Source organism: Miscanthus floridulus, chromosome 18 (genome assembly GCF_019320115.1).
Source record: "Miscanthus floridulus cultivar M001 chromosome 18, ASM1932011v1, whole genome shotgun sequence".
In the NCBI taxonomy this organism is placed as follows: Eukaryota; Viridiplantae; Streptophyta; class Magnoliopsida; order Poales; family Poaceae; genus Miscanthus; species Miscanthus floridulus.
The window spans coordinates 46,238,136-46,265,492 of NC_089597.1; the positions used below are offsets into that span (position 1 = coordinate 46,238,136).

Here is a 27,357-nt window from a genome sequence, read left to right on the forward strand (position 1 = left end):
AAAAAATGAGGATGGCCACGTTAGGTCACGGCAAATCTCCATATGTACTGGTAAAATCTACGTGTGCGACCTACTAGTGATGATGAAGATATGTAATGCTGCCATGTTGCTCTGTTGGAATTAAGCGCGAATTAACCATGATAAGTCATGTTAGTATTGTTGTAGTAAATCCTATCTCTTCTCCTTAAAAGAAGCTTTTCCACTCATGTGAAAATAAGGTATATATCCTGTCAAACATTTCTTTTCCAATTTAGCGTGAAGTATCAATAAGTGTTTGCAACAGGATAATTAAGATATTTTAACTAGTACTCCCTCCATTTTAAATTGTAAAACGTTTTGGTTTTTTTAATACATAGATACATGTATTTTACTATGTACTTAGACATAACAATAACTAGGTACATAACAAAACTTATTCTAAATTAGATATTTTGGTTTTCTTAATATATATATTTTACTATGTACTTAGACATAAAGCATATCCAGATTCATAACAAAGCTTAATTTACATTATATCTAGTTACATAATCTGCATCTCAATTATACCACCTATTCCATTATGAAACTTAATTTAAATTAACACCTTAATTTACATTTAAATTCCCATCATGTCATTATGATAGATAATCTAAGCAACCTCTAATATTTGCATCTAAATTACAACTTTTGCCATTTAAAAAATAAAATAAAACTATCTTTCTAAATATACATCTAAATCACCAAAATCTTCTATTGTGAAAATTATTTATGTAACCACAAATATATACTTCATCCGTTCCAAATTATAAGATGTTTTGGCTTTTTAGATATGTAGCTTTTGCTATGCACTTAGATATACATTACATCTAGATACATAGTAAAAGCAATGTATCTTAAAAATCTAAAACGTCATATTTTGGAACGGAGGGAGTAATAAGTTACCCATTTTTATTACTATTACTGTATAAAAATCTTACTTAAAATAAAGTAAACATACATGTTCTTCCTTAGTAAAAAATATCCTTTAATGACTCCTACACTTAATGAAACTAAAACTTATACTAAAATTATATTAATAATGCCTATGAAAATAACTTAGGTAAGTTGTTAGTTTAGATAAATATATGCATTTTATTATGACACATCCACATCAATAACTACAAGCACACCTCATGCGTTGCTGTAGAAATTACGGTTGATTTAGAATAAAATTCAACTACATATAATTACTTATATCAAGGAATAAACTATTTTATTAAGGATGGTGTGACACGATGATGTGCACAACTTATTCACATACTCCATCACAGTTATATTTCCTTGCTTCAGCTCCAGAAACTCGAACAACTTCCTGTTCAGCAAATCAGTAGGAATATAGTACTGACGGAAAGCAGTGGTAAACTCCCGCCAAGTCACAAGGTGGTCCACAGACTGCATGGCGTTGAAAGTGTCCCACCAAGCACTGGCAGATCCTAGAAGCTGTTGTGCGGCAAAGCGCACCTTTTGCTTATCTGTCACATTGAGCAGCTGAAACTTCTGCTCCAGAATACGAAGCCAATGCTCGACGTCCAAAGGCTGCGCAGTTGGCGTGAACGTGGGTGGGTGTGTCCCCAAGAAGTCCTGTTAGGAACAGGGACTCCCGGGACCACGGGCACCACCCCCGTTCCTACCATTGCCATCGGGGCCTCCACGGGTGAAGCCACCAATAGCATGTGCCAACATCTCTAGGGCACAGACTGACTCGCGACGAGCAGCCATCATCTCAGCATAGGTCATCGAAGGCGGTGGTGGTGGAGGAGGAGGAGGACCAAGGAGTGGGGCCTCGTGGCTCTCCCCATTGGCATTGCCATGATCATCGCCATGACCATTTTCGCCCTAGTCTTCACCAAGACTATGGCCCATCCTAGCACTCACGCTCCTGCGACCAAACCTCAGGTTTATCTGTAAACATATAGGAACCCACCGTTAGGGACCAGGCCTCCATACTTAGAAACAAACGACTAGAGAGATGATAAGGCCCAATAAATGGTTACAAGCGAGAACTTTTCCTTAAGAGTTAAAGCATTTCTCTTTATTTATTATCCTATTAATTTACTACTCAAAATTATACATGTGGGGGAGTTTAGTTTAAGCAAGATTCTCTTTTCATGATGCATGGATAGACCTATTCGTTAGCTCAAGCCGAAATATAGCGGTATTCGTATAAAATTTTGGCATAGCGCACACTCACTTCCCATACAGTAACGATTCTAACGTAGCGTAAGTTAGTGTACCTGTAGAAATTGATTAGATAAAACCAGTGCCACTATCCTAGATAGACCATATCACTAGGGCTTATACTTATTTACGTAAATTTATCGCATCCTATTTTTCACAAATCTTTTGTTCGTCAAATTTTAGGTTTTTGAAAAGAGTTTTAATACTCGTAGACTCATTATTGGATCTGATACCACATGTGGCAGAAACACCTGAAATAACACGTTTTCGGAGGTGCTCGTCTTCCACTAGACACTAAGCACCCTGAAAGTTAGCTACATCAGACAGTTCCGTCGAGCATATCCCATGGGAGAACTCGAATCAATCCATGTTTTACCTCTAGAATCCAATAATAAGTACGAGCTTACAATACTGAAAGCTCTAGTTTGGTTTTGGTTAATTGATGAAACCCTAAGTGCTAACCTAGTTTATCAAGATGATTATGAGATAGGTAGCACTACTCCAAGTGATGAAGCAATGACGAAGATCATGACAATGGTGATAACATGGTGATGATCAAATGCTTGAACTTGGAAAAGAAGAAAGAGAAAAACAAAAGGCTCAAGGCAAAGGTATAAAATGTAGGAGCCATTTTGTTTTAGTGATCAAGACACTTAGTGAGTGTGATCATATTTAGGATAGATAGCTGTACTATTAAGAGGAGTGAAACTCGTATCGGAATGCAGTTATCAAAGTGCCACTAGATGCTCTAACTTATTGCATATGCATTTAGGATCTAGTGGAGTGCTAACACCCTTGAAAATATTTGTGAAAATATGCTAACACATGTGCACAAGGTGTTTGTAGGGTTGAGATGGATTCGGCGCTTTTGGAAAAATGAAATATCTATTTTCTATTACGCCGGATGCAAAATTCTTGGTGGTTGGCACATTTGAGCAAGGGTGAAGAAGTTAGAGTTGAAATGGAGTTGGTCGAAATGATGCTGGCGTCGGTCTACTGACCGGACGCTGGGTCACTCAGCGACCGGACGCTGAAAGGCTGCGTCCGGTCGAGCTGTCAGACGGCACAGTGGGTAGGGTTGAGCACCGGACGCTGGTCTGCGTCCGGTCAAGGTGGACCAGACGCGTCCGATCGAAAAAACATGCCTCGGGGAGCTTACTGGAAACGACCGGACGCTGGGGCTTCAGCGTCCGGTCAGTTTTGACCGGAGCGTCCGGTCAGCTTCGTAGCCGTTGAAATCTGACGAACAACGTTTGAAACTGGTGACGCGTGGCGTCCATCGGGCGACCGGACGCTGAGGGCTAGCGTCCGGTCGGTATGACTGGAGCGTCCGGTCAGAGCGTGTTTTGCCTAGTGAAGGGGTACAACGGCTCTATTTGATGGGGGCTCTATTTATAGCCCCATGGCCGGCTCAAGGGAGAACTCTTGCACATTTTCATTGACATAGCAACCTTGTGAGCTTAGCCAAAGCCCTCCCACTCATCTCCATCATTGATCCATCATCATTGTGAGATTGGGAGAGAATCCAAGTGCATTGCTTGAGTGATTGCATCTAGTGGCACTTGATATTCATGTTGCGCTGCGGATTTCGCTTGTTTCTCTTGGTGGTTGCCACCACTTAGATGGTTGGAGCAGCGGTGAAGGATCGGCACGAGTTGGTGATTGTTCGTGGCCGCCTTCAGTGATTGTGAGGGGAGTTGTACCTTCCCCGGCGGAGCGCCGAAAGGTAACTCTAGTAAATTGCTCGTGTCATTGAGTTACCTCACTTGTGGGTCGGTTCTTGCGGTGTCCAATTGTGTGGATGAGGTTTGTGAAACACCTCTTAGCCGCCGAACCACCAAGTGTTGGTCGACACAACGGGGACGTAGCGTGTTGACAAGCACGTGAACCTCGGGAGAAAATCGATTGTCTCTCTTCTTTGTCATTCTCCCGGTGATTGGCTATATATTCATCTTGTGATTGGTTCATCCCCTACACGTCGGTATAATCACTCTACTCACTCATTTACATTCTTGCAAACTAGTTGATACAGGCTCTTTAGTGTAATTAGAATTGAGAGCTTGCTTTATTATTTACATTCATCTAGTTGAGCTCTTTAGAGTAGCAAGGTTGAGAGCTCTTAGTGAGTAATTACATAGCTAGTTTGTGTGCCTAAGTATTCATTGCAACTAGAATTGTTGGATAGGTGGCTTGCAACCCTTGTAGAGCTAGAGCAAGTTTGCATTACGCTATTTGTCATACTAATCAAATTGCTCTAGTTGATTTGTAGATTTTTAAATAGGCTATTCACCCCCCTCTAGCCATATTAGGACCTTTCAAATACTTAGTCCATTTTATACAACAAAAGTTCTTAGAAATTATTTATTACAATACCATGGTTTAGAGTGCGATAATTAAACAACCGAATAAAAATAAACATCTAGCAGAACGATACAAGGATCTATCTGTGCCCACTAGCAGAATCCTCCACACAAGAGCTACTCCTCAAGCTGCACCTGTAACAGGGTAAAATAAACCCTGAGTACACAATGTACTCGCAAGACTTACCCAACTAGTGAGAATAGTTTCCTGACTCTAGGGGGTATGATAGGCAATACAGGTTTGTTGTTTACTTTTTATTTGCAAAAAGCATTACTAGAAGTACGTCCTTAGGATCAAGTTTAATTAGCAGTCATGATTACTTCATTAGCTAACTATTCTAGCTAAGCACCTATTCTACTTTTAAGCAAGGGTTGAGTAATCAGAACCAATTTATCATCTTTCATCTTCCAGTTCGTTCTTACTACGGTGCTAGACCATAGCCAAGCTGTACCGTCTCATAGAAACGGTGATTCACGAACCAATGTATCCCAGCTGGGTACCTCGAAACACACATCCCGTTTGTACCATAGGCACAAACAAGACCAACCTATTCCACTCCTGTCATGGGGTCTAGGTCCCCATCCAAACTTGGACTCTAAGCCCCCACACTTGAGACCCAGTCTCAATATGGTGCTTAGACCTCCACCTTTCCCCGCCTCCAATCAGTCAGTCTGGAAAGAGCCGAAACCCATGACAAGAGCGTAACGAGCCTTCCTGCTCCCATAAGAAAGTATGTGCTTAGGATAATAAGTCTGTGACCTGACTACCAACCACACCAAAGATCAGCTCAGAATTTAAATTAGAAAACCATTTACTAATTCCTTATGAAAAAGAAAACTGAATCTCCAGCGTGGCCCACATGCGAGGCCCACACAAAGCAGCGCACGCGCGGTGGCCCACGGATGCGGCCCACGCGAGGCTAGCCTGCAGCGCGAGTGGCCCGCGGCAGGGGAATCCCGCGCGCGCTTGCATTTATGCAAACTAGGCCTCGAACTTACTCCAAATCACAACTAAGTACTAACACTATTTCCCCATCTCACAAGCCTTCTCACTTAACCCCCGACCTTTCCCTAATTCACCAGCGTGCATCGCTAGTGACTCAGCGCATGGCGGTGTGGCGAGCGGTGACACGACGCGATTGCGTCGACCACTAGAGGCTCACGTTGGCCTATGGGTTGGGCCGACCTTCAACTATGGTCCAACCGCCTACACCAAGCAGCAACGCGGGGCAGCGAGGCGCGCTGGAGCGAGCTGCAGCAATGTGTGGTCGTCTATGGCGGTGTTGCACCCACTCTGGTGAGCTAGGGCTGCTACAGACCTAATTGGCTCATGCGTGAGCATCAGGAGGCTACCATGGACCAGGAAGAGGTGATGGTTGGGGTGGAGGATGGCGAAGGAGGGGTGGCCACGTGCGGCTAAGCCGTGCGGCGATGCACCGCGGTGGCACGGTTGCATCAGCGGTGATGGGGAGGTGGTAGCGGTTCATCTAGCGTGCGCAAGGTGGAGAGGGAGGCAAGGAGAAGCTAGTAGTGCAGGTGAATTGGCTCGGGGTGGTGGTAGGAGGGCTGCCCTCGACCACGGTCGATCATGGCCTTATTGGTACGGTGGCGGGAAAAGCTCTAAATTAGAGCTTGGTAGTGCATGCTTCATGGCTGGGTGGGGTTGGACAGCTGGAGAACCTACTAGTAGGGCCATAGACAGGCAGAATTGACTAGAGATGACCTCTCACTGCCTAACGTGCTAGCGTGGCTCTGACGGCGGTAGCAGAGGGAAAGAGGGAGAGGGGGCCGAGCTTTGGCCATCCTCACCTTGGCTGCCTGCGGTCGACCAGACTCACAACCATCTCTGCACACTCGCTACATGACACATGACCAGACCATGTGCATGTGCGGGGAGCCAAGTGGGGGCATGGCCTACGTGGCCGCAGCGCCATTAAGGAGAGGGAACGGCGCGAGTGCAGTCAGGACACCCCATGTGCACACAGTGGCAGAGCGAGTGGCAATAGCATAGCATGGCATCGCGGTGGCGTCAGTAGCGGCAACGTGAGGTAGGGCAGCAGTGCACAAATGCAACGATGAGGTGATGGCACCAGTAGTGGCTTTGTCGCGACATGGGGCGCGGCAGGTGATAGCAGTAGCGTGCCGCACGGCGGTGCTAGCGACGACCGGGCCACAGCCAGGCCAGAGGCAGCCATGGCCAACCACGCGTGGCAGCACGCACACGCACGACCCGCGCGGTGATGCCGAGCCCCCGAGCTTAGTGACCGCGTCCACCCGGTGAATTGACCCGAGAACGTGTTGTGCATGAAATTTAAAGCACCTATAACTACTAAACGGTTGCTTGTGGACCTAAGCCATCTTTACTTTGCTCAAGAGGGCTTATAAGGCTACCAACTAGAGCTAAAACATGACACCACTTCTTAACTCGATTTTACAAAATAAATCGCCAAACATTGCATTGTCTTGTTGTTTATAAACTTGAAAATATTCTAAGTCTTTGAGCTGAACTTGATTCCAAGTTGCATTTCCAGGCTATTAGAAATGTTGGCTAGCAATGTTATTTTTCCACGGCAAGTATTTCATTGTCAACTACAAAGTTCATATTCCGAACTTTATTTATGGCCACATATATGTTCTATAGCATTTTTGTTCAATAAAAATTAGTTTTAAACCCTACTTGATACATATGAGTTATGGAATAGCTTATCATTTAACATTTTTATTGATCATCTCAAGTTACAAAAATATTATCTACTCATTCCATCACATGCACTATCACATAAACATGATGCTCATGACATGGTTTGGTAATTTGTTTAGGGCGTAGCACCGAGAGTGTTATAGCTCTCCCCCTTAAACAAAATCTCGTCCCTAGATTTTATGTGAGTGCCTAGTGTGGGAAAAGGGATAAGAAGTAACTTTTAACTTAAACCATTATCTTGATACTTCGGGGAGAAGATGGGGATAATGTTCCAGAATATAACTCTCTTGTTCCCAAGTTGCTTCGTCCTCCAAATGATTTTGCCAGTGGACCTTATAGAATTTCACCACTTTGTTCCTAGTGACTCTCTTTTTCATCCAAGATTTTGACAGGGTGCTCAATATAGGAAAGATCATGTTGGAGAGGGAGTCCTTTAATTTCCACCACTTCATCGGGAACCCACAGACACTTCTTTAACTAGGAAACATGGAAGACATTATGTACTGATGACAAAATATCCTGAAGTTGGAGACGATAAGCAACAGATCCACACCGCTCTAAAATTTTATAAGGTCCAACATAACAAGGAGCTAACTTTCCACAAACTCCAAACCGATGCACACCTCTCATCGGGGATACCTTTAGGTACACATGGTCACCAACTTCAAACTACAAAGGTCTTCTCCTCTTATCCGCATAAGCTTTCTGATGGTTCTGAGCCGCTTTCAAATGACTCTGAATTACACTGCCCTGTTCTCTTGCTTCTTTGATAAACTCAGGTCCAAAGTAACCACGGTCACCCACTTCCACCCAGTTAAGAGGTGTCCTACATTTCTTGCCATACAAAGCCTCGAAAGGTGCCATTTGAATGCTCTCTTGATAGCTATTATTATAGGAAAACTCAGCTAAAGTCAATCATTCGTCCCACTTTTCTGGATAAGAAATAGCACAAGCTCTCAACATGTCTTTAAGTACTTGATTGATCCTTTCTGTCTAACTGTTAGTTTGCGGGTGTCGGCATGAAATTTTGTCTCATGTCGGGGCCCACGAGTAAGCTAGAAGGGTCTGCTCGATGGAGCTGGAGATCCGTCTAGCTTCAACGCAGGGATTATCGATCCTGCGCACTCCTCCCGAGACACGCTAGTTAATTTGACCCTGTAATTGACAATGAGAGAAAGCTAATCAGTAATTCAAGGCAGAACATGCCAGTGTTGCTAGACAGTCCCGAATGTGTGGCTCTGATAGCCAATGTGGAAGGAAATCAACTAAATAGCTGATTCCAGCATACTCATAAGAATAAACTAGTTAAAGCTCATGGGGTTGTGGAAGAAAAATCAATTATCATTTAGGATGAATATTGTTATTTAGATAAATATTAGTCAATGGCAAAGGATGTCAACAATAATCAGTTTATGCTAAGCCAATGACTGCAAGTAACCGAATCCTTTTTTATATAAAAGAAGCATCTCATCATCATTTAACCATTTAATAGTGATAAATCTAGTGAACATATTAGATCTCATCTGTCATTATGACCAGTGGGGCATGAGGTAGAATCATGCAGGCCGTAGAAACAACGATAAATTCGACGGCCCTAACTTATTACTAATATCAGTGGGGCATGAGGCAGAATCATGCAGGCCGTAATACAATAATAAGATCATGGGGCTAACACATCTTTCAACCCATCTTTACTTCAAAGGTCTCGTGACGTGAACTGCATATGTGAAAACGCTCGATATCGGCTAAAACAGCCAATTCATGCATAGCACACAGTTAAGGTCATGCCCTATCAGGAACAAATCTACCAAATAACGATCCCCACTCCATGGTGCTAACAGTGGGGTGTGAGGTAGAATCACACAGACCATGATAACGGGCCATAGAACGGTTCTCGTTAGCCAATAGATCTATTCAAGACCAGACATGTCTTAACCGCACACTATGCACGATCAAGATTGACATAAAACAGTCGATAAAACATAACTCATTGTTTAAGGTGTAGATTAGATCAGTTTAGATTAATAAACGATGGGTTAAAAATGATATAAGGCTGATCTAGATCAATCCCAATCGGGCGAAGTGATATTGTTGTAATTAAATAAATAATGAAGGCAATAAGCAATATCGGTAACTTAATGAATCTATCCAAAGGACGTCACCCTTAGATAGAGCCGATAACTTGACCTTAATCTAGTTCGAGCAGTGGAGGTCGACCGGATCAATGCAACCATACTTGAACTAAACAAGAGTCGATAACTAGCTTATACCAGAGTCATAGTGGAGGTCGACCAGATCGATGCAGCCGTACGAACAGAAGTATAAGCCATGACGATACTTACAGACAAGCCAGATGTCAGCCGGACCGATGCAGCCCTGCTCACTGAAGAACTCGCCGAGATCTACTCTACTCCTACTCCTAAGGGGTGGTCGGAGCCGAAAAAAGTAAGTAATTTATATTTGATTGATTGTGTGTCCTTTACAATATCTAGGGGCCAATATTTATACCCGAAACTTACGCATGGATCCTACTTAAGCACGACTCATCACAATTTTTGGCCTAAGAGAAAACATCCCTAATTTAAGATAACTTGGACCCTAATCTTTCCATTTTTGTAGAGTCCAACATGATTTTCTCAGCGCTGATCGTAGCTCTTGTCGTTATTTGCTGGCGCTATCTGAAGAAAACTGATTCCAGTGCTGCATTCGAATTAGCTGATACCAACCTTCATGCAATCGATTCCTTGATGACATGATCTTAGGAGCTTTCGAGTCCCTGTAATTCTTCTTCCAAATTTTGGTGTAAACAACGGGTGATAAGCTAAACTTCTGAGGAGACGAGTTCCAAGACATTTCTAGAGTTGCTCCCAGAAACGAGACACAAAGACTGACCCTCTATGAGAAACAATGGTAAGAGAAACTCCATGTAGGGTCACAACCCAATCAAAATATAACTTGGCATACTTCTTGGCTGAATACCTTATATCCACCAGGAGGAAATGAGCAGACTTGGTAAGGCGATACACAATGGGCCAAATAGAGTCGTACCCCTTTGCCGTGCGGGGCAAACCCACAACAAAGTCCATGGAAATATCCTCCCATTTCCAAACAAGTATAGGCAAAGGTTGTAGAAATCCAGGCATACGCATATGGTCCGCCTTAACCCTTCCACAAATGTCATATTCTGAGATGTATTTGGTAATATCCTGTTTCATATTTAGCCGCCAATACAAGTGACGCAAATCATGATATATTTTGTTAATTCTCGGATGAATGGATAATTTGGAGTTATGAGCTTCATCCAAAAATATGGGTTATCCACCGGGGCTTGCCTTGGGCAGGCGCGGTATCAGCCGAGTCAGTCGGTGGTGGCTCTGAGACTTCATCCCTTACGAGGACCTCCTCCTCGTATTCCTCGATGATCTCCTCAAACTCGCGATCGTCTGTGGTCAATATCTCCACCAGCTCGTTCTCTACATGCATGCGATGATGATGCAACATTTAGCATCTAAGCAACAACAACTCTTAAAATAAGATTACACATATCAAGCTACAAAGCTAGCTCTAATGAGTAAGGTACTAAGCTAACCACCACCTTTACCAAGCAAGGTGTTGGGTTCACTAATCGACGTTTAGCTTAGCAAACTAAGGATATATATCTATTTCTACTAATGATTTAATGTATATTGAAACAAGGAGCATTTAACTACCCTAGTGCTTAGTCTATCCTAATGTTGCAAAATTTACAGCGAGCTATAGCGACGCGCGACCATCCACGGTGACGGCGCACCCGCTCTGGTGAGCTAGGGTTGCTACGGACCTAATTGGCTCGCGTGTGAGCATTAGGAGGCTACCATGGACCAGGACGAGGTTACGGTTGGGGGTGGAGGATGGTAGAAGAGGGGTGGCCACATGCGGCCGAGCCGTGCGGCGGCACACCGTGGTGGCATGGTCGCATCAGCGGTGACAGGGAGGCGGTAGTGGTTTCTCTGGCGTGCGTAAGGTGGAGAGGGAGGCAAGGCGAAGCTAGTAGTGCAGGTGAATTGGCTCGGGGTGGCAGTAGGAGGGCTGCCCTCGACCACGGCCGATCGCGGCCTTATCGGCACGATGGCGGGGAAAGCTCTAAATTAGAGCTTGGCAGTGCGTGCTTCATGGCTGGGTGGGGTTGGGCAACAGGAGAACTCACTGGCGGGGCCATAGATGTGCGAAATTGATTAGAGATGACCTCTCGTTGTCTAACATGCTGGCGTGACTCTGATGGCGGCAGCAGAGGGAAAGAGGGAGACGGGGTCGAGCTTTGGCCGTCCTCACCTTGGCTGCCAGCGGTCGGCCGAACTCACGACCGTGTCTGCGCACTCGCTACGCGACACGCGACCAGACCACATGTGCGCGGGGAGGCAATTGGGGGCGCGACCTATGTGGCCGAAGCGCCATTAAGGCGAGGCGACGGCGCGAGCGCAGCCAGGATAGCCCACGTGCACGTGGTGGCAGAGTAAGCGGGCACGACGTTGCGGTGGCGTCGGTAGCGGCAACACGAGGCAGGGCAGCAGTGCACGGACGCGACGACAAGGTGATGGTGCCGGCAGTGGCTTTGTCGCGGTGCGGGGCGGGGCAGGTGACGGCAGCAGCGGCTCCGCACGGTGGAGCCAGCGGCGGCCGGGCCACAACTATGCCAGAGGCAGCCACGGCCGGCCATGCGCGACCAGCGTGGTGACGCCGAGCGCCCGAGCTTGGTGACCGCGTCCACCCAGCGAACTGACCCGAGAACGTGTTGTGCACGAAATTTAAAGCGCCTATAACAACTAAACGGTTGCTTCTGGACATAAACCATCTTCACCATGCTGAAAGAGGGCTTATCAGGCTACCAACTCGAATTAAAACACGACACCACTTCTTAACTCGATTTTACAAAATAAATCACCAAACATTGCATTGTCTTGTTGTTTATAAACTTGAAAATATTCTAAGTCTTTGAGCTGAACTTGATTCCAAGTTGTATTTTCAGGCTATTAGAAATGTTGGCTAGCAATGTTATTTTTCCACGGTAAGTATTTCATTGTCATCTACAAAGTTCATATTCCGAACTTTATTTAAGCACCACATATATGTTCTATAGCATTTTTGTTCAATAAAAATTAGTTTTAAACCCTACTCGATACATATGAGTGATGGAATAGCTCATCATTTAATATTTTTATTGATCATCTCAAGTTACAAAAATGTTATCTACACATTCCATCATATGCATTATCACATAAACATGATGCTCATGACATGATTTGGTAATTTGTTTAGGGCGTAACACCGAGGGTGTTACAGTCAGGCTGCCTGCGTCGGGTTCGGGCGAAGAGAAGACTTGCGTGGGGGAAGAAACAAGCGAACGAGAAAATAGGTAGTCTCTGATGGGCCAACAGGAATGGGCAGTGGGAGGGCAGATTTGAGTAGCCAACAAATTTATTGGGTCTAGTAGGCAGTCTTCTGGAGTTGTTTTTTCACCCCCACTACCAAAGTTAGGGATTAAATTAGGGATATGTAGCTTGTTTAGATAGTCTACTGAAGATGCTCTTTTGGCTTATAAAAGATATAGATACGATTCTATACATTAAGTATCTCCTTAATTTGTAGAATATTCTATTGGATCTTATCTCCTTTTGTATGGAAATAAGTATCTTCTGTTTTTCATTATATTATATTTATTTTATATGAGTCTCAACTTTAAAAGTAATTAATTAAATGGGTTCAATACGACATACGACATACTATGTAGGTACAGTAGGTTGCTTTATGTAGTACTCCGTACGTATGATGAATACGATAACAGATAGAAGCAACAATCGCCGCCATTTTCCGGTCGTAGCACGCAACAAACTCACCGTTTACTTTATTTGCTCACCGACTCCCACAGATCGGCACGTCACTGGCAGCGACGGTACACGCGAGGAGAAAATCCTGAAAAGGAAAGGAGCGATCCTCCCCGGCCAACCACGCCTCCCGTCCGCATTTCTTTTCTTTTTTTTTTTAGTTTTATTAGCCCCCGGAGGGGAAGACGGAACCGCATCGGATGCAAATGCAGGTCGCATCGCAGCAGCAGACAGCCGGACACATACCTAAGACCTAACAAAATCCCAAAGCCGATACCGCTGACGCGCGGCGGCGCCCCCACCACGGCATCGTGACCGCGCCGCGGGAGGCGTCGCTTTCGCCAGCCACCGGCCGCGCGTACGGCTCCGGGCTCCGGCAGCAGCAGACGCCGCCGGCTCCCGGTCTGGACCCTGTCGTCTAGGCGTATTTTTTTCAAGGTCCCGTCGCCGTCTCGCCCTCCGCCACTCCACGCACGGCGGTGCACATGCTATTTTTTTTTTCCTGATTTCCTTCTCATGCTGGCCGCTGGATCGACGATCGACGGGTTCTCACCAGCTGTTCTGTGCCAGTGTAACAGGCAACCTTTGGAGAGCGACGGCCGGAAGCTACTTGATACTTTATCAAAACTACGAAACACTAATCAGTCGGCTTATCAGCTAGAATATACATAATTTTTCTCTTACAACAAAACAGCTTCAGCCAACTTTAATACCAGCCGAACATGCCCTAAGGAACGTATTTTTCTCTCCTTTTCTTCGAAGTCTTGCTTCATTAAATTACTTGCTCTCTCAGCCTCAGAATAATAATCAATATTCAAGTACTTTATGCTAAATTCTATGGCCATATTCGGCTTACCCCATATTCAGCTTGTTCGGCTTTTTTTTCAGTCGGAACAGTATTTTCTCTCCCAACAATTCAGCCGAAACCGTGTTTTTCAGCCAGTTTCATCCAAATTTCAGACCAGCGAACGGGGCCTATATAGCAATCAATGTCTGAGGGCATAGGCTTAGCTACTCGCTCGGTGAAAGGCTTTCCTGGAAGAAAGTTGAAGACGACTTCTAAGGAACCTATCTCTCATCTTTCTCTCTTCACCGGGGAAAAAATAGCGTAGAAAAAAAAGTAGGACCAGATCATGCCAAGAGCTCTTCACCTTATTGATTAGGGGGTGTTTGGATCTTTAGTCGCTCCTAAAATTCATGTCACATTGAATGTTTATATACTAATAAAGAGTATTAAATATAGATTAATTACAAAACCAATTACATAGATAGAGGCTAATTTGCGAGACGATTTTTTAAGCCTAATTAATCTGTCATTAACACATGTTTACTGTAGCACCACGTTGTCAAGCCATGGACTAATTAGGCTTAAAAGATTTGTCTCACAAATTAGTCGCAAGTTGTGTAATTAGTTTCGTAATTAGTCTATATTTAATACTCTATGTATATATTTAAATATTCGATGTGACAGAAATTTTAGGAGGATACGTAGAAACCAAACATGCCCTTAGAAATCTTGATCAGAAACCACCAGACCATGTCTCCCGATAAAAGATGATCCCCTCAACGGATGTCAGGCCTCAGATCAGATATTCAGACATCAGACCACAGGTGTCGACCCATTCCCGATCCCGGCTCGGTTCTTCCTATCTTCTTGGACTTCTGGTGCAGGCGCAGGGTAAAAAACTGCTTGTGAATTACCGCGACGACATTAGTTTCTGATAACGGTGTCTCGTCGCCTTTCTAATTGGAAAACCAAGCTTCAGAATGAAACGAGGGCGAAATGGAATTGTGTGGGAAAAGGAGCTTATCTTTGGCAGTGATAGTCACAGCTGGAGATCCCACCCACGGCGGCACAGGCCTAAAAGGAGCAACCGCATATCAATTTCGCCTGTGATACGGTCATGATACCTGAAAATACTCCTCCCTGCTGATACTTCACCCACTCATCACTCCCCCCACAACCAAAGTTTTAGGGGCTGTTTGGGCATGGAGCCGGTGAAGCTGCAAATCGTGGCTCCTATGGCCCCCTTCTCTTTGTAGTTTATTTTTCTTCTTGACAAATAAAATGGCTCCTTAGTACCGTGCAAACAGTGATGAGGAACCGGAGCTGCACGGAAGAGGGCCTTAAACTTTTCCCAAGAACATCCTTGTCTCCACCTGCTGACCCTCGCAACTGCAGCTATAAGTACCCGCGCAGGTCTCGCAATTGTAAAAGATTGCTACACAAAAGGTTGGGAGGAACAGGGTTGCAGTAGAAGCCAGTTTTCGCCTTTTCCATCCCCCTGTTCTTGCTTGTGCTTCTCCTTGTCCTGGCCCGCTTCTCGAACTTTCGATTTCTTCCTGCTCATCAGCGAGGGGCAACTGCCAGGGGCTCGCTGATCTGAAATTTAGCTGATCGAAAAATATTGTTCCAGCTAAATTACTGAGAAAGAAAAATACCGTTTCAGCTGGAAAAAAAAAAAACCAGCCGAATTACGGGGTAACAGGGCAGCGGCTGCGGCTGTGCTTGTTGCTATAGGAAGGAACGGAAGTGCCGCTTGCTGATTGTCCTGCTTGTCCTTCTCACAAGTCAAGTCCCGAGCCGAGAGAAATCTTCGCCCAAATTCTTGCTTCTCCGCTCTCAATTAGGCAACGCTGCGTGCATGGGCGCAGGAAAGGCGGCACCTTGAGCTGCTGCGTGAGGAGGCGCGAATGGATGCAGAGAGCGGCTGCGGCGCAGCGAGTGCGCGCAAGAAGGTGAGTGAGCCCGGTCGGTCGCCTTTCTCTCGGTCGGATTCCGTCTGAAAGATTGGATTTCTTTTTCTTCTTTTTTGGTTTGTTTGGTGGTTCGAGAGGCTTGGTGGTGATGGAAGTTTTTTTTTTCTTGTTTCTTGGTGGGGTTGCAGTCGTGGCGGTCGGAGCTGGTGCTGGCCTACCAGAGCCTCGGCGTGGTGTACGGCGAGGTGGCGACGTCGCCGCTCTACGTGTACAAGAGCGCCTTCGCCGGCGGCGACATCGACCACTCCGAGGGCAACGAAGAGATCTACGGGGTGCTCTCGCTCGTGTTCTGGACGCTCACCCTCATCACGCTCCTCAAGTACGTGCTCGTCGTCCTGCGCGCTGACGACGACGGCGAGGGCGGCACCTTCGCGCTCTACTCCCTCATATGCCGCCGGGTCCGTGCGGGCCTCCTCCCTGGCGTCGGCGACAGTAGCGCTGCCGACGACGACCTCAAGGAGCAGCGCGACGGCGCGCTGCTGCCGCCGCCGGTGTCGACCGCGCGCGCGGCGCTGCAGCAGCGCCGGGAGCTGCAGTGGCTGCTGCTGCTGTTCGCTCTGCTCGGGACGTCCATGGTCATCGGCGACGGCGTCCTCACCCCTGCTGTCTCCGGTCGCACCTCCCCTCCTTGCCTCAACCGTCGTTGTTAATGTCTATTGGTTGGTGTTGGTGACAAGAATCTGACCTGTGCTTCTGTTTCTTTTTTCAGTATTCTCAGCGGTTTCGGGGCTCAAGCTGTCAATGGTCAATGAACAGCACCAATGTAGGTCGATTCATTTCTTGCTCACGTTTCGTTTACTGTTGCTTGATGACGATGTGGTACCTGCTGGTTCTGCTCTGATTCCTGCATGGATAGAGACCATTCTGTTGTGTCTATGAAAACTGGATTCTTCTGTTGTGTCATGTTGATTTGCAGATGTTCTGCTTCCAGTAACATGTGTGATCCTGGTAGGCTTGTTCGCCTTGCAACACTTCGGCACACACAGGGTCGGATTTCTCTTCGCGCCTATTGTTTGCCTGTGGCTTCTCTGCATCAGCACCATAGGGGTGTACAACATCATCGTTTGGAATCCCCATATCTATAAAGCCCTTTCACCATACTACATGTACAGTTTTATCCAGAAGACACAGGTTGGAGGCTGGATGTCACTGGGTGGGATCCTTTTATGTGTAACTGGTAAGCAAAGAAGATAGACGATTGCATTGCATGCCACAGTTTAGCTCTGCCACTTTGCTTAAATGATGACGATGAATTGACCCTTGAAAACTGTTCAAACTCTTAGGTTCTGAAACTATGTATGCGGACCTTGGACATTTCTCGCAGTCTTCAATCAAGGTAGGCAATGGAATGAGTTCATGTGCAAAAAAATAATCATGTACAATATAAACTACTGAAACCATATGGCCTATTCAGAAGGAAGCAGAGAGTCTAGAGCTTCTGAACCTGTCTCTGAAGGGCAGCATGTAGAACATTCCATTGTAATTCTGAGGTACAAGCACATAAAAGTGGCTTACAAACATAGACTGCAGTATAGCAGGTTATAGAGCAAAGGATGGCATGCAGATAAGAAATGAAATCAGAAACATTGCCCAAGCAAATTGCATTTTGTTACATCAGTTGAAGTTGAACATTAATTATTTTGTAAGTGGTTAACAGATACAGAGCGGTTAACATATCTGGAATACCCAAAATCTAGATGGGAAGGTTGGATCTGAAACTTCCCTATTGGTTTAAGTACACATGCTTTAGTTTATTAATATAACTAATGAAACTATTATCTGCTCATCTTCTCATTAAGAATTGCTTAAATACATTTATATGAAAACTGGCACTAAGGATGGAGAGTGGGAGGTGGGAGGTACAAATCGTACATGATGGCTACAGTTTCTTTCCTATGTTAGAAAAGGAACAGTAATCTAACTGATGGACAGATTAGATGGAATGCCCATGAAGTTTATTCGACTGATTACTGTGTTGCACACTTGCACTAAAAAGAAATGTGATTACTTGGATGCACTTGCACTGAAAGTTTGATTCAACCATGTTCGATTATCTTCCAATTGTGAGTGCTCCAGAAATCACATCATAATATATTATTCGTTCCAATATTATACTCTCAAGATGTGACACATGTCATCTACCCATTCTGATCATCCTAGGGGAAGCTTGTCTAAGTCTAAAATTCTGTGCCACTCCTTTTTGATTCCAACAGATCGCTTTTACAATGGTGGTTTATCCATCACTCGTGCTTGCCTATATGGGACAAGCTGCTTACATTTCACAGCATCACAATTTTGAGAGGAACCACCATATTGGATTTTACATATCAGTACCTGGTACACTCTTTGCCTTTTTATGCTCGTAGACAAATATTCAGTAACTAAATGTCTTTGGTGCTTACTGACGTGATAATCTTTTTATAGAAAAAATCAGATGGCCTGTTCTGGGGATTGCAATCCTTGCAGCTGTAGTTGGGAGCCAAGCAGTTATCACTGGTACATTCTCAGTTATCAAACAGTGTTGTTCCTTGAATTGCTTTCCAAGGGTGAAGATTGTGCATACATCCTCCACGGTACATGGCCAAATATACATACCAGAGATCAATTGGATCTTAATGATATTGTGCTTGGCTGTTACTATAGGCTTGAGAAACACGAAACAGATGGCAAATGCACAAGGTAAGAGCACACAAATTCGCTAGCAAATATTTTTTTTTGCTTTCTGAAAATAACAAAGTCATGAGATATGAACATTTTCAGTTAGTTATATAACTTCAACTTCATATGGATTGAAGGTTAACCCCACTATTTTTTGGTTTCAGGGTTGGCGGTTATAACAGTTATGATTGTCACAACTTGCTTTATGTCACTCGTCATTGTCCTTTGCTGGAACAAGAATGTTGTATTTGCTCTTGCCTTCCTTCTTTTCTTTGGTGCAATCGAAGCTGTCTACTTCTCAGCTTCCCTCGTGAAGTTCCATGAAGGAGCTTGGGTACCTATAATTCTTTCCTTCACTTTCTTGACTGTGATGTGCGTTTGGCACTATGGCACAACAAAGAAGTATGAGTTTGATGTGGATAACAAGGTCTCAATAAGCTGGCTTTTGAATTTAGGCCCTTCATTGGGTATTGTTCGGGTCAGAGGCATTGGTCTCATACACACAGAGCTTGTGTCTGGGATTCCTGCCATTTTCTCCCACTTCGTCACCAACCTCCCTGCATTTCATCAGGTATCTTGTCATGCCTTTTGTGTTCTTTTGACGGTCATTGATGTAAATGCTAATGTTCTTTTATGCTCACATCTGAACACACTAGTGAAGGAATTGTTTAACTGACCAGTGCATGAATGTGTGTTTCGTCAGGTTCTGGTCTTCCTATGCATTAAATCCGTTTCTGTACCACATGTCCAACCTGAAGAGCGATTTTTGGTCGGACGCATTGGCCTGAAACAATACAGACTATACAGGGTAGTTGTCCGATACGGGTACCGGGATGTTCAGCAGGACAGCCTGGAGTTTGAGAAGGCCCTAGTGAGCAGCATTGCAGAGTTCATCCGCTCTGGGGACTCTGACAAAAATGGTTATCCGGATGGTTCAGAGAGTCCTTATGAGAGGTTGTCTATTATCAGCAAAGGCCTGCCATTTCAAGAGGCCGATGGTGAGGTTGAGGGATCACCTGAATCATCTGTTCGGAAGGATACAAACCCAAATTTAGTATCTTCCAAGTCGAGGAGGGTGAGGTTTGTGCTCCCAGAAAATGCGCAGATCAACAGCGAAGTGTGCAACGAGCTGCAAGAGCTGACTGAGGCAAGAGAGGCAGGCATGTCCTTCATCATGGGGCGCTCGTATATGAAGGCGAAAAGTGGGTCTAGCCTGATGAAGCGGATTGCCATAAACTTCATCTATGAGTTCCTGATGAGGAATAGCCGAGGCCCTGCCTACGCGGCTAACGTGCCACATGTTTCCACCCTTGAGGTAGGAATGGTTTGCCAAGTCTGATAGATATAATATCACTGTGGCCATGTCAAGTTGTATAGAGGTAAAAACAGTTCATCTTCTTATACTTGTGTATATATATATAGATCCTAACAAAAGGGTTAGATTGTTGATGAAGCGGGACATCATTGTGGCCTGCGAGGATAGATGAAGTGTGCATAGTTTTCTGTTTTCTCTGTATATTCTTTTTTGTTAGGCTCTTCCTTGCTCTGCTTTTCCAATCTGCCAATGCCGATGTTGCTCTGTGCTATAGTTACAGAGTAGGAGGGAGACCATTTTTGTGTTCATGAATTGGTTTGTGACCAATTAATTGTATGTACTGTATGAGAATCTGAATAAGTTTATGTGGAAATTGTTTCATCCGAGTTCTGAGAGGGGACTGAAAATTGCTATTCGTCACCATGACAATGATTTACCAGGTAACAGATATGCAGGGTGGGAACTCTGGTAAGCTCAATGAAGTGATCTAGAGATGACACTATGACAGTGGTCATGACAGTCACCATAACAGTGATCTAGTCTAGAGATGAATCCATTTTGGTATAGTAAAACAAGATTAAAAAAAAAGAGGAAAACAAATCTCATGGTTAAAGTTGTACATTCTAGTTTGCTTTATAACTAAAAATGTTTCTATTATTTTTCAAGAAAGAAAACACAGAAAAATTACTAACAGAGATAAGAAGTTTTGTGTCTACAATTAGTTCATCATTTCCTTCACTTTTATGCAGCATAAATTTGTTGCTGGCAGGCTTGTATCATATCCGTTCAAAGGTAGATCTTGAAGATGCATTATCTTGTACTATACTCTAGAACTCTGCACCCTCTAATTGCAAATGTGAAAAATACTCTCCCATACTAACCAAATACCACCTTTTAGGTCTTCATCATATCGCTCCTACCTTTTTTGTGTATTTTTCCCATCCCTCTGTTATCCCTTCCCTTGTCCCAAGTAAGCCCTAAAACATGTGATAGAGAGAGTAAATTATATTGGTTGAAGCAAACTCCAGTAGTAAATCGAGCTGCTCATTGGAAACTTCATGTTGTTTTTGAAAATAATTTTTGTAGGTGCACTATAGTTTAGTTAACAGAATTGTATTATTGATACATTTTTTGTGAGAGGAGGGATCTGATTGAAAATTGGTTTATAGCACTGCTTGTATCTGTTAGCATTACAAAAATAGTACATGAACCTGAGCATTAGATGGTTGTTTTGTTCGTCGGTAAACTTTATACTCCTGCATAAGAGGTGTTCAATGGCAAATTGTTATGGCATCCAAGCTCATTAATTTTTCTTTAATTTAATCTTAGACGCTAATAAGCGCAAACCATTTGTGTGCTACTTCTTTCTTCTATCAAATCTATTCTTTATCTTAGTAGAGCAGTTTTTTTTTTATCTACGTGGTAGTTTCTGGTTGTAACCAGAGTGCGCTTAGTCGAACAATTTTTCCCAAACAGAGTTTACACCCCCTCGGGTTTCAAGTGAGTAAAGGGGATTATCTTATGGCTCGTTCGGTTGCTTAGGAATGAGGCCCTGGAATAATTCCCAATTGGAATGGTTCACTAATTTATATAATCTTGATAAGCTGGAATTGTTCCTAGGCCCAATCCTAGAAATGCAAACGCACCCTTAATCTGTCCGATTCCTGGAACAAATCATCTTGGGGAATTAAACCCATGGAAGAAACAAGACAAGTATATTGGTATAAACAACTCACATAGTGCCATGTCATTTTGAGGTTGTGGAACCCTATGGAAGAAACAGAGCAAGTATATTATTTAGACAATGGGTTGTCTTTTAACTTGTCTCATAGTAATTCCATGATCATTGTTTTATGCAATGAACAAAGAAAAGTTTATTAGTTATATGGCAACATCTCGTAGAATAGTGAACAAATTTATCTCATAGTTTTAATTTTTTACTAATTATGAGGCGGTTGGTTTACAAATAAAAAACAATGATATCTCTCTCTTATTCTTCTCACCTTATTATTATCTTGTTCCAAATTGTAAATCATTCTGATTTTTAGAGATATAGTTTTTATTGCGTATCTATATATAATGTATATATCTATTTAGATGCGTAACAAGCTATGTACCTAAAAAAATACGACTTACAATTTACAACTGAGAGAGTACTAAACAATTTTACTTGACACTGTACAAGATGAATTCTAACCAATTATGACTGCTGAGACCATCACCCGATATAACGGAGTACTTTGCTACCCTAGTATCATCATCCTTTGGACCCGCATGCCGAAGGAGCCGGCACCCTTCAAGGCTTCAACAAGCAATCACGTCGTCGTCCCCGCGCACAGTGATCCACAGCTGGAGGCTGGAGCCCTTTGCTGTTGTTGGCTCGATACTTGGCGCCCCTTTTCGCAAGCTTTTGTCCGGTCGGGGTCGGGCTGACGACTGATGTGAATGTGATCTGATCCGGCCTCTCAGCCGTGCTCCTCCTATCATTGCATATCTAGGCCACAAAAAGGCAAGAGAAACAAGACAATTATTAGCTGCATATATAGTGCACCCCAACAACACTAATCGAGGATTCAAAAGTTTCATAGTAAGCAGGTTTCCAATGAACAATTTTCGAATTTAATTTGTCAGTAAACTTGATTTTTGGAGAAGGAAGGATTGAACGAGTAGTGAACTAGTACATGATAGTAGCAGTAAGGATTGAGCTACCTGGGACAGTCAATTTGCATCTGGAATTGACAACAGTGAATGCCTGCCTTTGTGAATGAAAAGGAAATGAAATGAAAACTACCGACACGGTATCTTTGGATCTTTGAAGGAGCGATTGGTTGGTTGGTCAAGATCTGAACAATGCATGGTTAGGGCATCCCAAACACTTTCAGTAAAGAAGGATTGTGCCAAGCCTAAATTAAGCACACTAGAGGAATTATATAGCAGTAGAAGCATGGATACATCAATGGACCTTTGAGCTTTCTTCTTTACTGATCTCAAAAACTACTCTTGAGTTGGTGTGATGGTGAAGACACAAGAAAATATGTCCATGGATCCTAGAAAGTGAAGAACCTAGATTGCGTGTCACACATGCAAGCGAGATTGTGTGTGTGTGAGAGAGCGCATAGTATGTGTCATGACTCGTGAGAAACGTCCCTCGTGCAAGAATATATGGCTTCGCGTGTCCTTAAACCCGGCTTGATCCGTTTCTTTTTTCATCTAGAACAATGTTTTCATCTCACAGATTCCTCCAGATTCCTCCAAACGAACGGGGTCTATATGTAATATGTTACACGGATACACTCAATGGGCTTCTCTTATAATTCGTACTTTTCAGCTTATTTTTTTTAGCCAGAACAGTGTTTTTCTCTCACAACAAATCACCCAGAACAGTGTTTCGGTATATTTTTTCAACGAAGCGAACGGGGCCAATGAGACGAACAACCAAACCTGGTATGGGTGCCGATCGCGCTACGGCTCTGTATATATGTAGTTGTAGTCGTCCCTAGTAGGGCGTATCCAGTGGCGGACCCAGGACCCAGCGAGGCAACAACATGGGCGGTCACCTAGGCTCCAGCACCGACGAACTCTGAACTATTGATCAAACGGAGTTGCTAGCGCCCGGACGTTCGATCTGGGCGTTTAGCATTGGATGGTGCAAATTCCCGCTGAAACGTTAATATGTGAATAAAAAAATTTCCCGCACCTTACCATGTGTCGGTGCAGAAAATGACCAACACGTAAATATTTATAGTTTTATCGTATGTTGTGATCGGATGTGGTCTAGCACTCAATGATATAGGGTTTATACTGGTTCAGGCAACGTGCCCTACGTCCAGTTTGAGTCGGTCGGTGACGTTATTCCTGAGCCCAGGTGTTCAAAGTTTGTTGTGGGGTTACAAACGGAAGGGAGTAAGAGGGGGGTGCAAGAGGTCCAGTGAGACTCTGGACCGAAGGGCCGAGAGTGACGGGAGCTCCTACGTGCGCTAAGTATTCGAGCGTGTGCTCTGTGTAGCTTTAGAGTGCCTAAAGCTAGTAGAGGGTGAATCGATCGCTGGTTGTTCGAATGGTTCGAGAGTCATTGATGTTCTCTGTGTTTGTGAGATTGATCGATCTTATTGGGAGAGAACGCATCCCCTTTTATAGATGAAGGGGACGGCCTTACAAGCGAGCGAGAGAGAGTACGTCTACTAAGTCTTGTTGTCCACGCCATTGGGTATAAGATGATTGTAGACGCCCACAATACTGTTTATGCCAAACGCATGTGGGAGGTTTTACCGCATTCACCATGTATGGCAAATGACGGCGCCCACAACACTGTTGATGCCCAGAGGCATGTGGGAGGTTTTACCGTGTTCACCTGGTATGGGAATTGATGGCGCCCACAACACTGTAGGGCAAACGTCAGCTCCCACAACATTGCTTGGGTTCTAACATGCCTAGAAGGTGGTAGGGCACCCTTCTGACGTGTCCTGTTGGTACTGTCCTGTAGATGTATAGGGTACGGTCCTTGGTATTACGGTTGACTTGAGCGCCCTGCCTTACTTGCTTTACCCGTTTCCTGGGTCCTCACCGAGCGGGCGTCCTGGTCGGTTGGCCCGGTCGAAGAAGGATGTAAGCAGAGGTTCGATGCATCCCCGGTCGGAGACGCGGGTCGAAGTTGGAAGTGGCGTTCCTCCTTGGCCAGGCCTTCCGGTCGGAGAGGCGGGCCGGAGTCGGAAGCGAGCGTTGTTCCTCCTCGGCCAGGCCTTCTGGTCGGAGAGATGGTCGAAGTTGGAAGCGAGGCCTTTCGGTCGGAGAGGCGGGCTGGAGTCCGAAACGGGCGCCGTTCCTCCTTGGCCAGACCTTTCGGTTGGAGATTGGATCGCCCTTTTGGCCTGTCGTTAGGTATTTGGGCTGGCCCAGGAGTTGCGCGTTGTTCGCAACGTCGTCTGCTGGGCCGAGCTTTTGCTGGGAAGTAGGTCCATGAGGGACCCCGGGTTTATGAACCCGACAGGAGCCACCGAGCCCCGGGCGATTAAGGTAGAATCGTCTGGGGGATTTTCTTGGTTTTGACGGTGGGTGCGCGCTAGCGCACCCGCGGGTGTAGCCTTCGAGCCCCGGGTGATTCGAGTAGAATCGTGCGGGGGGTTTTTCGTGTTGCCGGCGGGGAAATTTTTTGTTTCGACGGCGGGTGTGCGCGAGCGCACCCGTGGGTGCAGCCCCCGAGCCCCTGGGTGATTCGGGCAGAATCGCCTAGGGGGTTTTGTCAATGGGCGTGTGTGTGTGCCTTGATGGGTGTAGCCTCCTCTTTCCTGTTTCTGACCCATCGTCTCTAGGAGCGTGGTCCCAGGCGTTTGGTCGTAGCCGAGGGACTGGGCGAGATGGAGTCATCAACCAGGGTGCTGGGCGCACCGAGGGTTCGAGTGAGTCGGAGTCGCCAAACAAGGCGTCGGGCGCGCTAGGGGATCGGACGAGATGGACTCACAAATCTAGGCATCGAGCATAGCCGAGGGATTAGGCTAATTCGAGTCGCAGACCCAGGCGTTGAGTGTAGCCGAGGGGCAGCCAGGTGTCGGGCATAGCCGAGGGATCGGGTGAGTCAGAGTCATGGATCTAGGCGTCAGGCGCGCCGAGGGATCAGGTGAATCAGAGTCATGGATCCAGGCGTCGGGCGCGCCGAGGGATCGAGCGAGTCGAAGTCACGGATCCAGGCGTCGAGCGTGCCGAGGGATTGGGCGAGTCAGAGTCACAAATCTAGACATCGGGTGTGCCAAGGGATCGGGCGAGTCGGAGTCATGGATCCAGGCGTCAGGCGCACCGAGGGATCGGCCGAGTCGGAGTTGCGGATCCAGGCGCAGCCGAGGTTGTGCCGAGGTGTTAGGCATCCCGAGCCCCTGAGCCCCATTGGTCTCAGAAGGCGTTGGTTGAGCTTCATGCAACCGGAGGGCTGAGCTAACGTCGCTTGCCTTGATGGCTCGAGTGACGCGCTCGGTGAGCTCGCTAATGGGTACGTTTGAGTGGAATCCGGGTCCGTCGTTTGTGATGGGGTTGGCATAGCCGTCATGTGGCATTCCACTGCTCCTTAACCCATGTCTTGGTAGATGCCCAGGTCATTCCGGAGACCGACCCAGGTGGCCCACTGGCCTCCCCTCGATGGAGATTCTGTGGGCATGGCTCGAGGTTAGGATCAAACAAGAAGGTTGAGATGACCCTATTTGCTTTTGGGGCAGACTGGGCAAGGGCCGCTGGGGGCTCATTTGTGTTTTCTCCCCTGGCGCTATTTGATGCGAGGCAGCCTTGAGCCCTTCATGGGCTGACCTTCGAACCCCGATCAATCATTGCTCATGTTGAATGAGGCAACTGCCGCTTCATGACGCAACACGGAGCGTTGTGATGCATCAATTGCATATGCGATGCTTCGGATGTATGGGATGAATGAATGACTGTATGAATGATTGTGTGAATGCGTGTATGCAAATGGATGAATGAATGATCATGCATCAGAGGAAATAATGTAAGAGGGATTGGTAGAGTTACCTTATTGACCTAAGTGATAGGTTTGAGGAGTTTTTTATCGGATATGTCCGAACAGGATCCAAGATCATCGTTCATGACAGAGTCGGCGTGGCCTGCATGAGGCATCCCTCTACTCCTTACTTGTTTCTCGGCATTCACCTGAGCTGTTCGATCAACTCAGGAAGCCCGTTGGTCTCTCCTGGGCAGAGATCCTGTTGTTGGGCCCTTCTAGGTCTTGCCTAGGAAGGTGAAGGGCCGCCTGCTTGCAGTTGCACCTTGTTTCCCGTGCTGGCATGTGGTAGTGGTGGGCCATGCCCAGGCCACGTCCCATCTGACTAGGCACCGTCTCGTCGGGCGGGGCCGTATCCCTTCCGCATTGAATGGGGGAAGAGAGAGGGTTTTTCGCCCCAATCCCTCTCCTTTCCCCAACTGCTATGCCTTCTCCTTAAATAGGGGAAGGGAGAGGGCTTTCGTCCCATTCCTTCACCTATTCCTCATCTGTCGCCTCTTCTCCTTCTTCCTTCTCGCCAAAAGCGTTTGAGTGTTGCGGTGGTTCCTAGGAGAGAAAGGGTAGAGCGAGGGAGAGGAGAAACTCATATATCCGTTCATGAATCCAGAGCGCAATGTCAAGCTAGAGGTCATCCGTTGTGAGTGAGTCGGTGTTGGTCGCCTTCAGCGAGAAGGGGGTGCCGCCACCGAAGGAGGTGGCACACTAGATCCTGCGCGAGCTCCTTAATGAGTGGGGCCTGGAGCTACAGCACCTCAATCAGACTAGAGTGCTACACATCGCTGGCTTCATCATCATCTGCAAGGCCTTCCTCGGGATGGAGCCGCACGTGGATTTTTTCCGGTGGATCTTCACCAGGCGAGCTTTGTCGGCGGGGAAGCCGCTCAGGACCACGCCGGTGGGGGGTTTTGCCCCTACAGCTGCTAAGGTCGGCCAGTTCATAAAGTTTGATGAGATATCAGAGACATCACCCAGCTATGGCGGCCATACTTCAGCAGGCAGCATCCCTG

General features: G+C 45.7%; 1 protein-coding gene across 2 annotated transcripts; it reads left to right on the plus strand.

The window, feature by feature from the left end:
* The first annotated feature begins 15,112 nt into the window (after positions 1–15,112).
* LOC136519747 (potassium transporter 24-like) lies at positions 15,113–20,232 on the plus strand. Of its 2 annotated transcripts, none has more exons than XM_066513121.1 (9): positions 15,113–15,857; positions 16,007–16,490; positions 16,588–16,641; positions 16,831–17,055; positions 17,162–17,214; positions 18,092–18,215; positions 18,303–18,557; positions 18,701–19,107; positions 19,240–20,232. In XM_066513121.1, the coding sequence occupies exons 1-9, from the start codon at positions 15,813–15,815 to the stop codon at positions 19,873–19,875; spliced, it is 2,283 nt and encodes a 760-aa protein (XP_066369218.1). In that variant the 5' UTR covers positions 15,113–15,812; the 3' UTR covers positions 19,876–20,232. The 2 variants fall into 2 exon arrangements, with proteins under 2 accessions (XP_066369218.1, XP_066369217.1); XM_066513120.1 differs by having other exon boundaries at positions 15,115–15,857; positions 16,795–17,055.
* The last annotated feature ends 7,125 nt before the right edge of the window (positions 20,233–27,357 follow it).

Coding starts and splice junctions, on each gene's coding strand:
- LOC136519747 (XM_066513120.1), top strand. CDS start 15,813: ATGGATGCAGAGAGCGGCTGCGGCGCAGCGAGTGCGCGCAAGAAG. Junction 16,642..16,794: donor GGTCAATGAACAGCACCAAT/GTAGGTCGATTC, acceptor GTTGATTTGCAG/ATGTTCTGCTTCCAGTAACA. Junction 18,216..18,302: donor ATTTTACATATCAGTACCTG/GTACACTCTTTG, acceptor ATCTTTTTATAG/AAAAAATCAGATGGCCTGTT.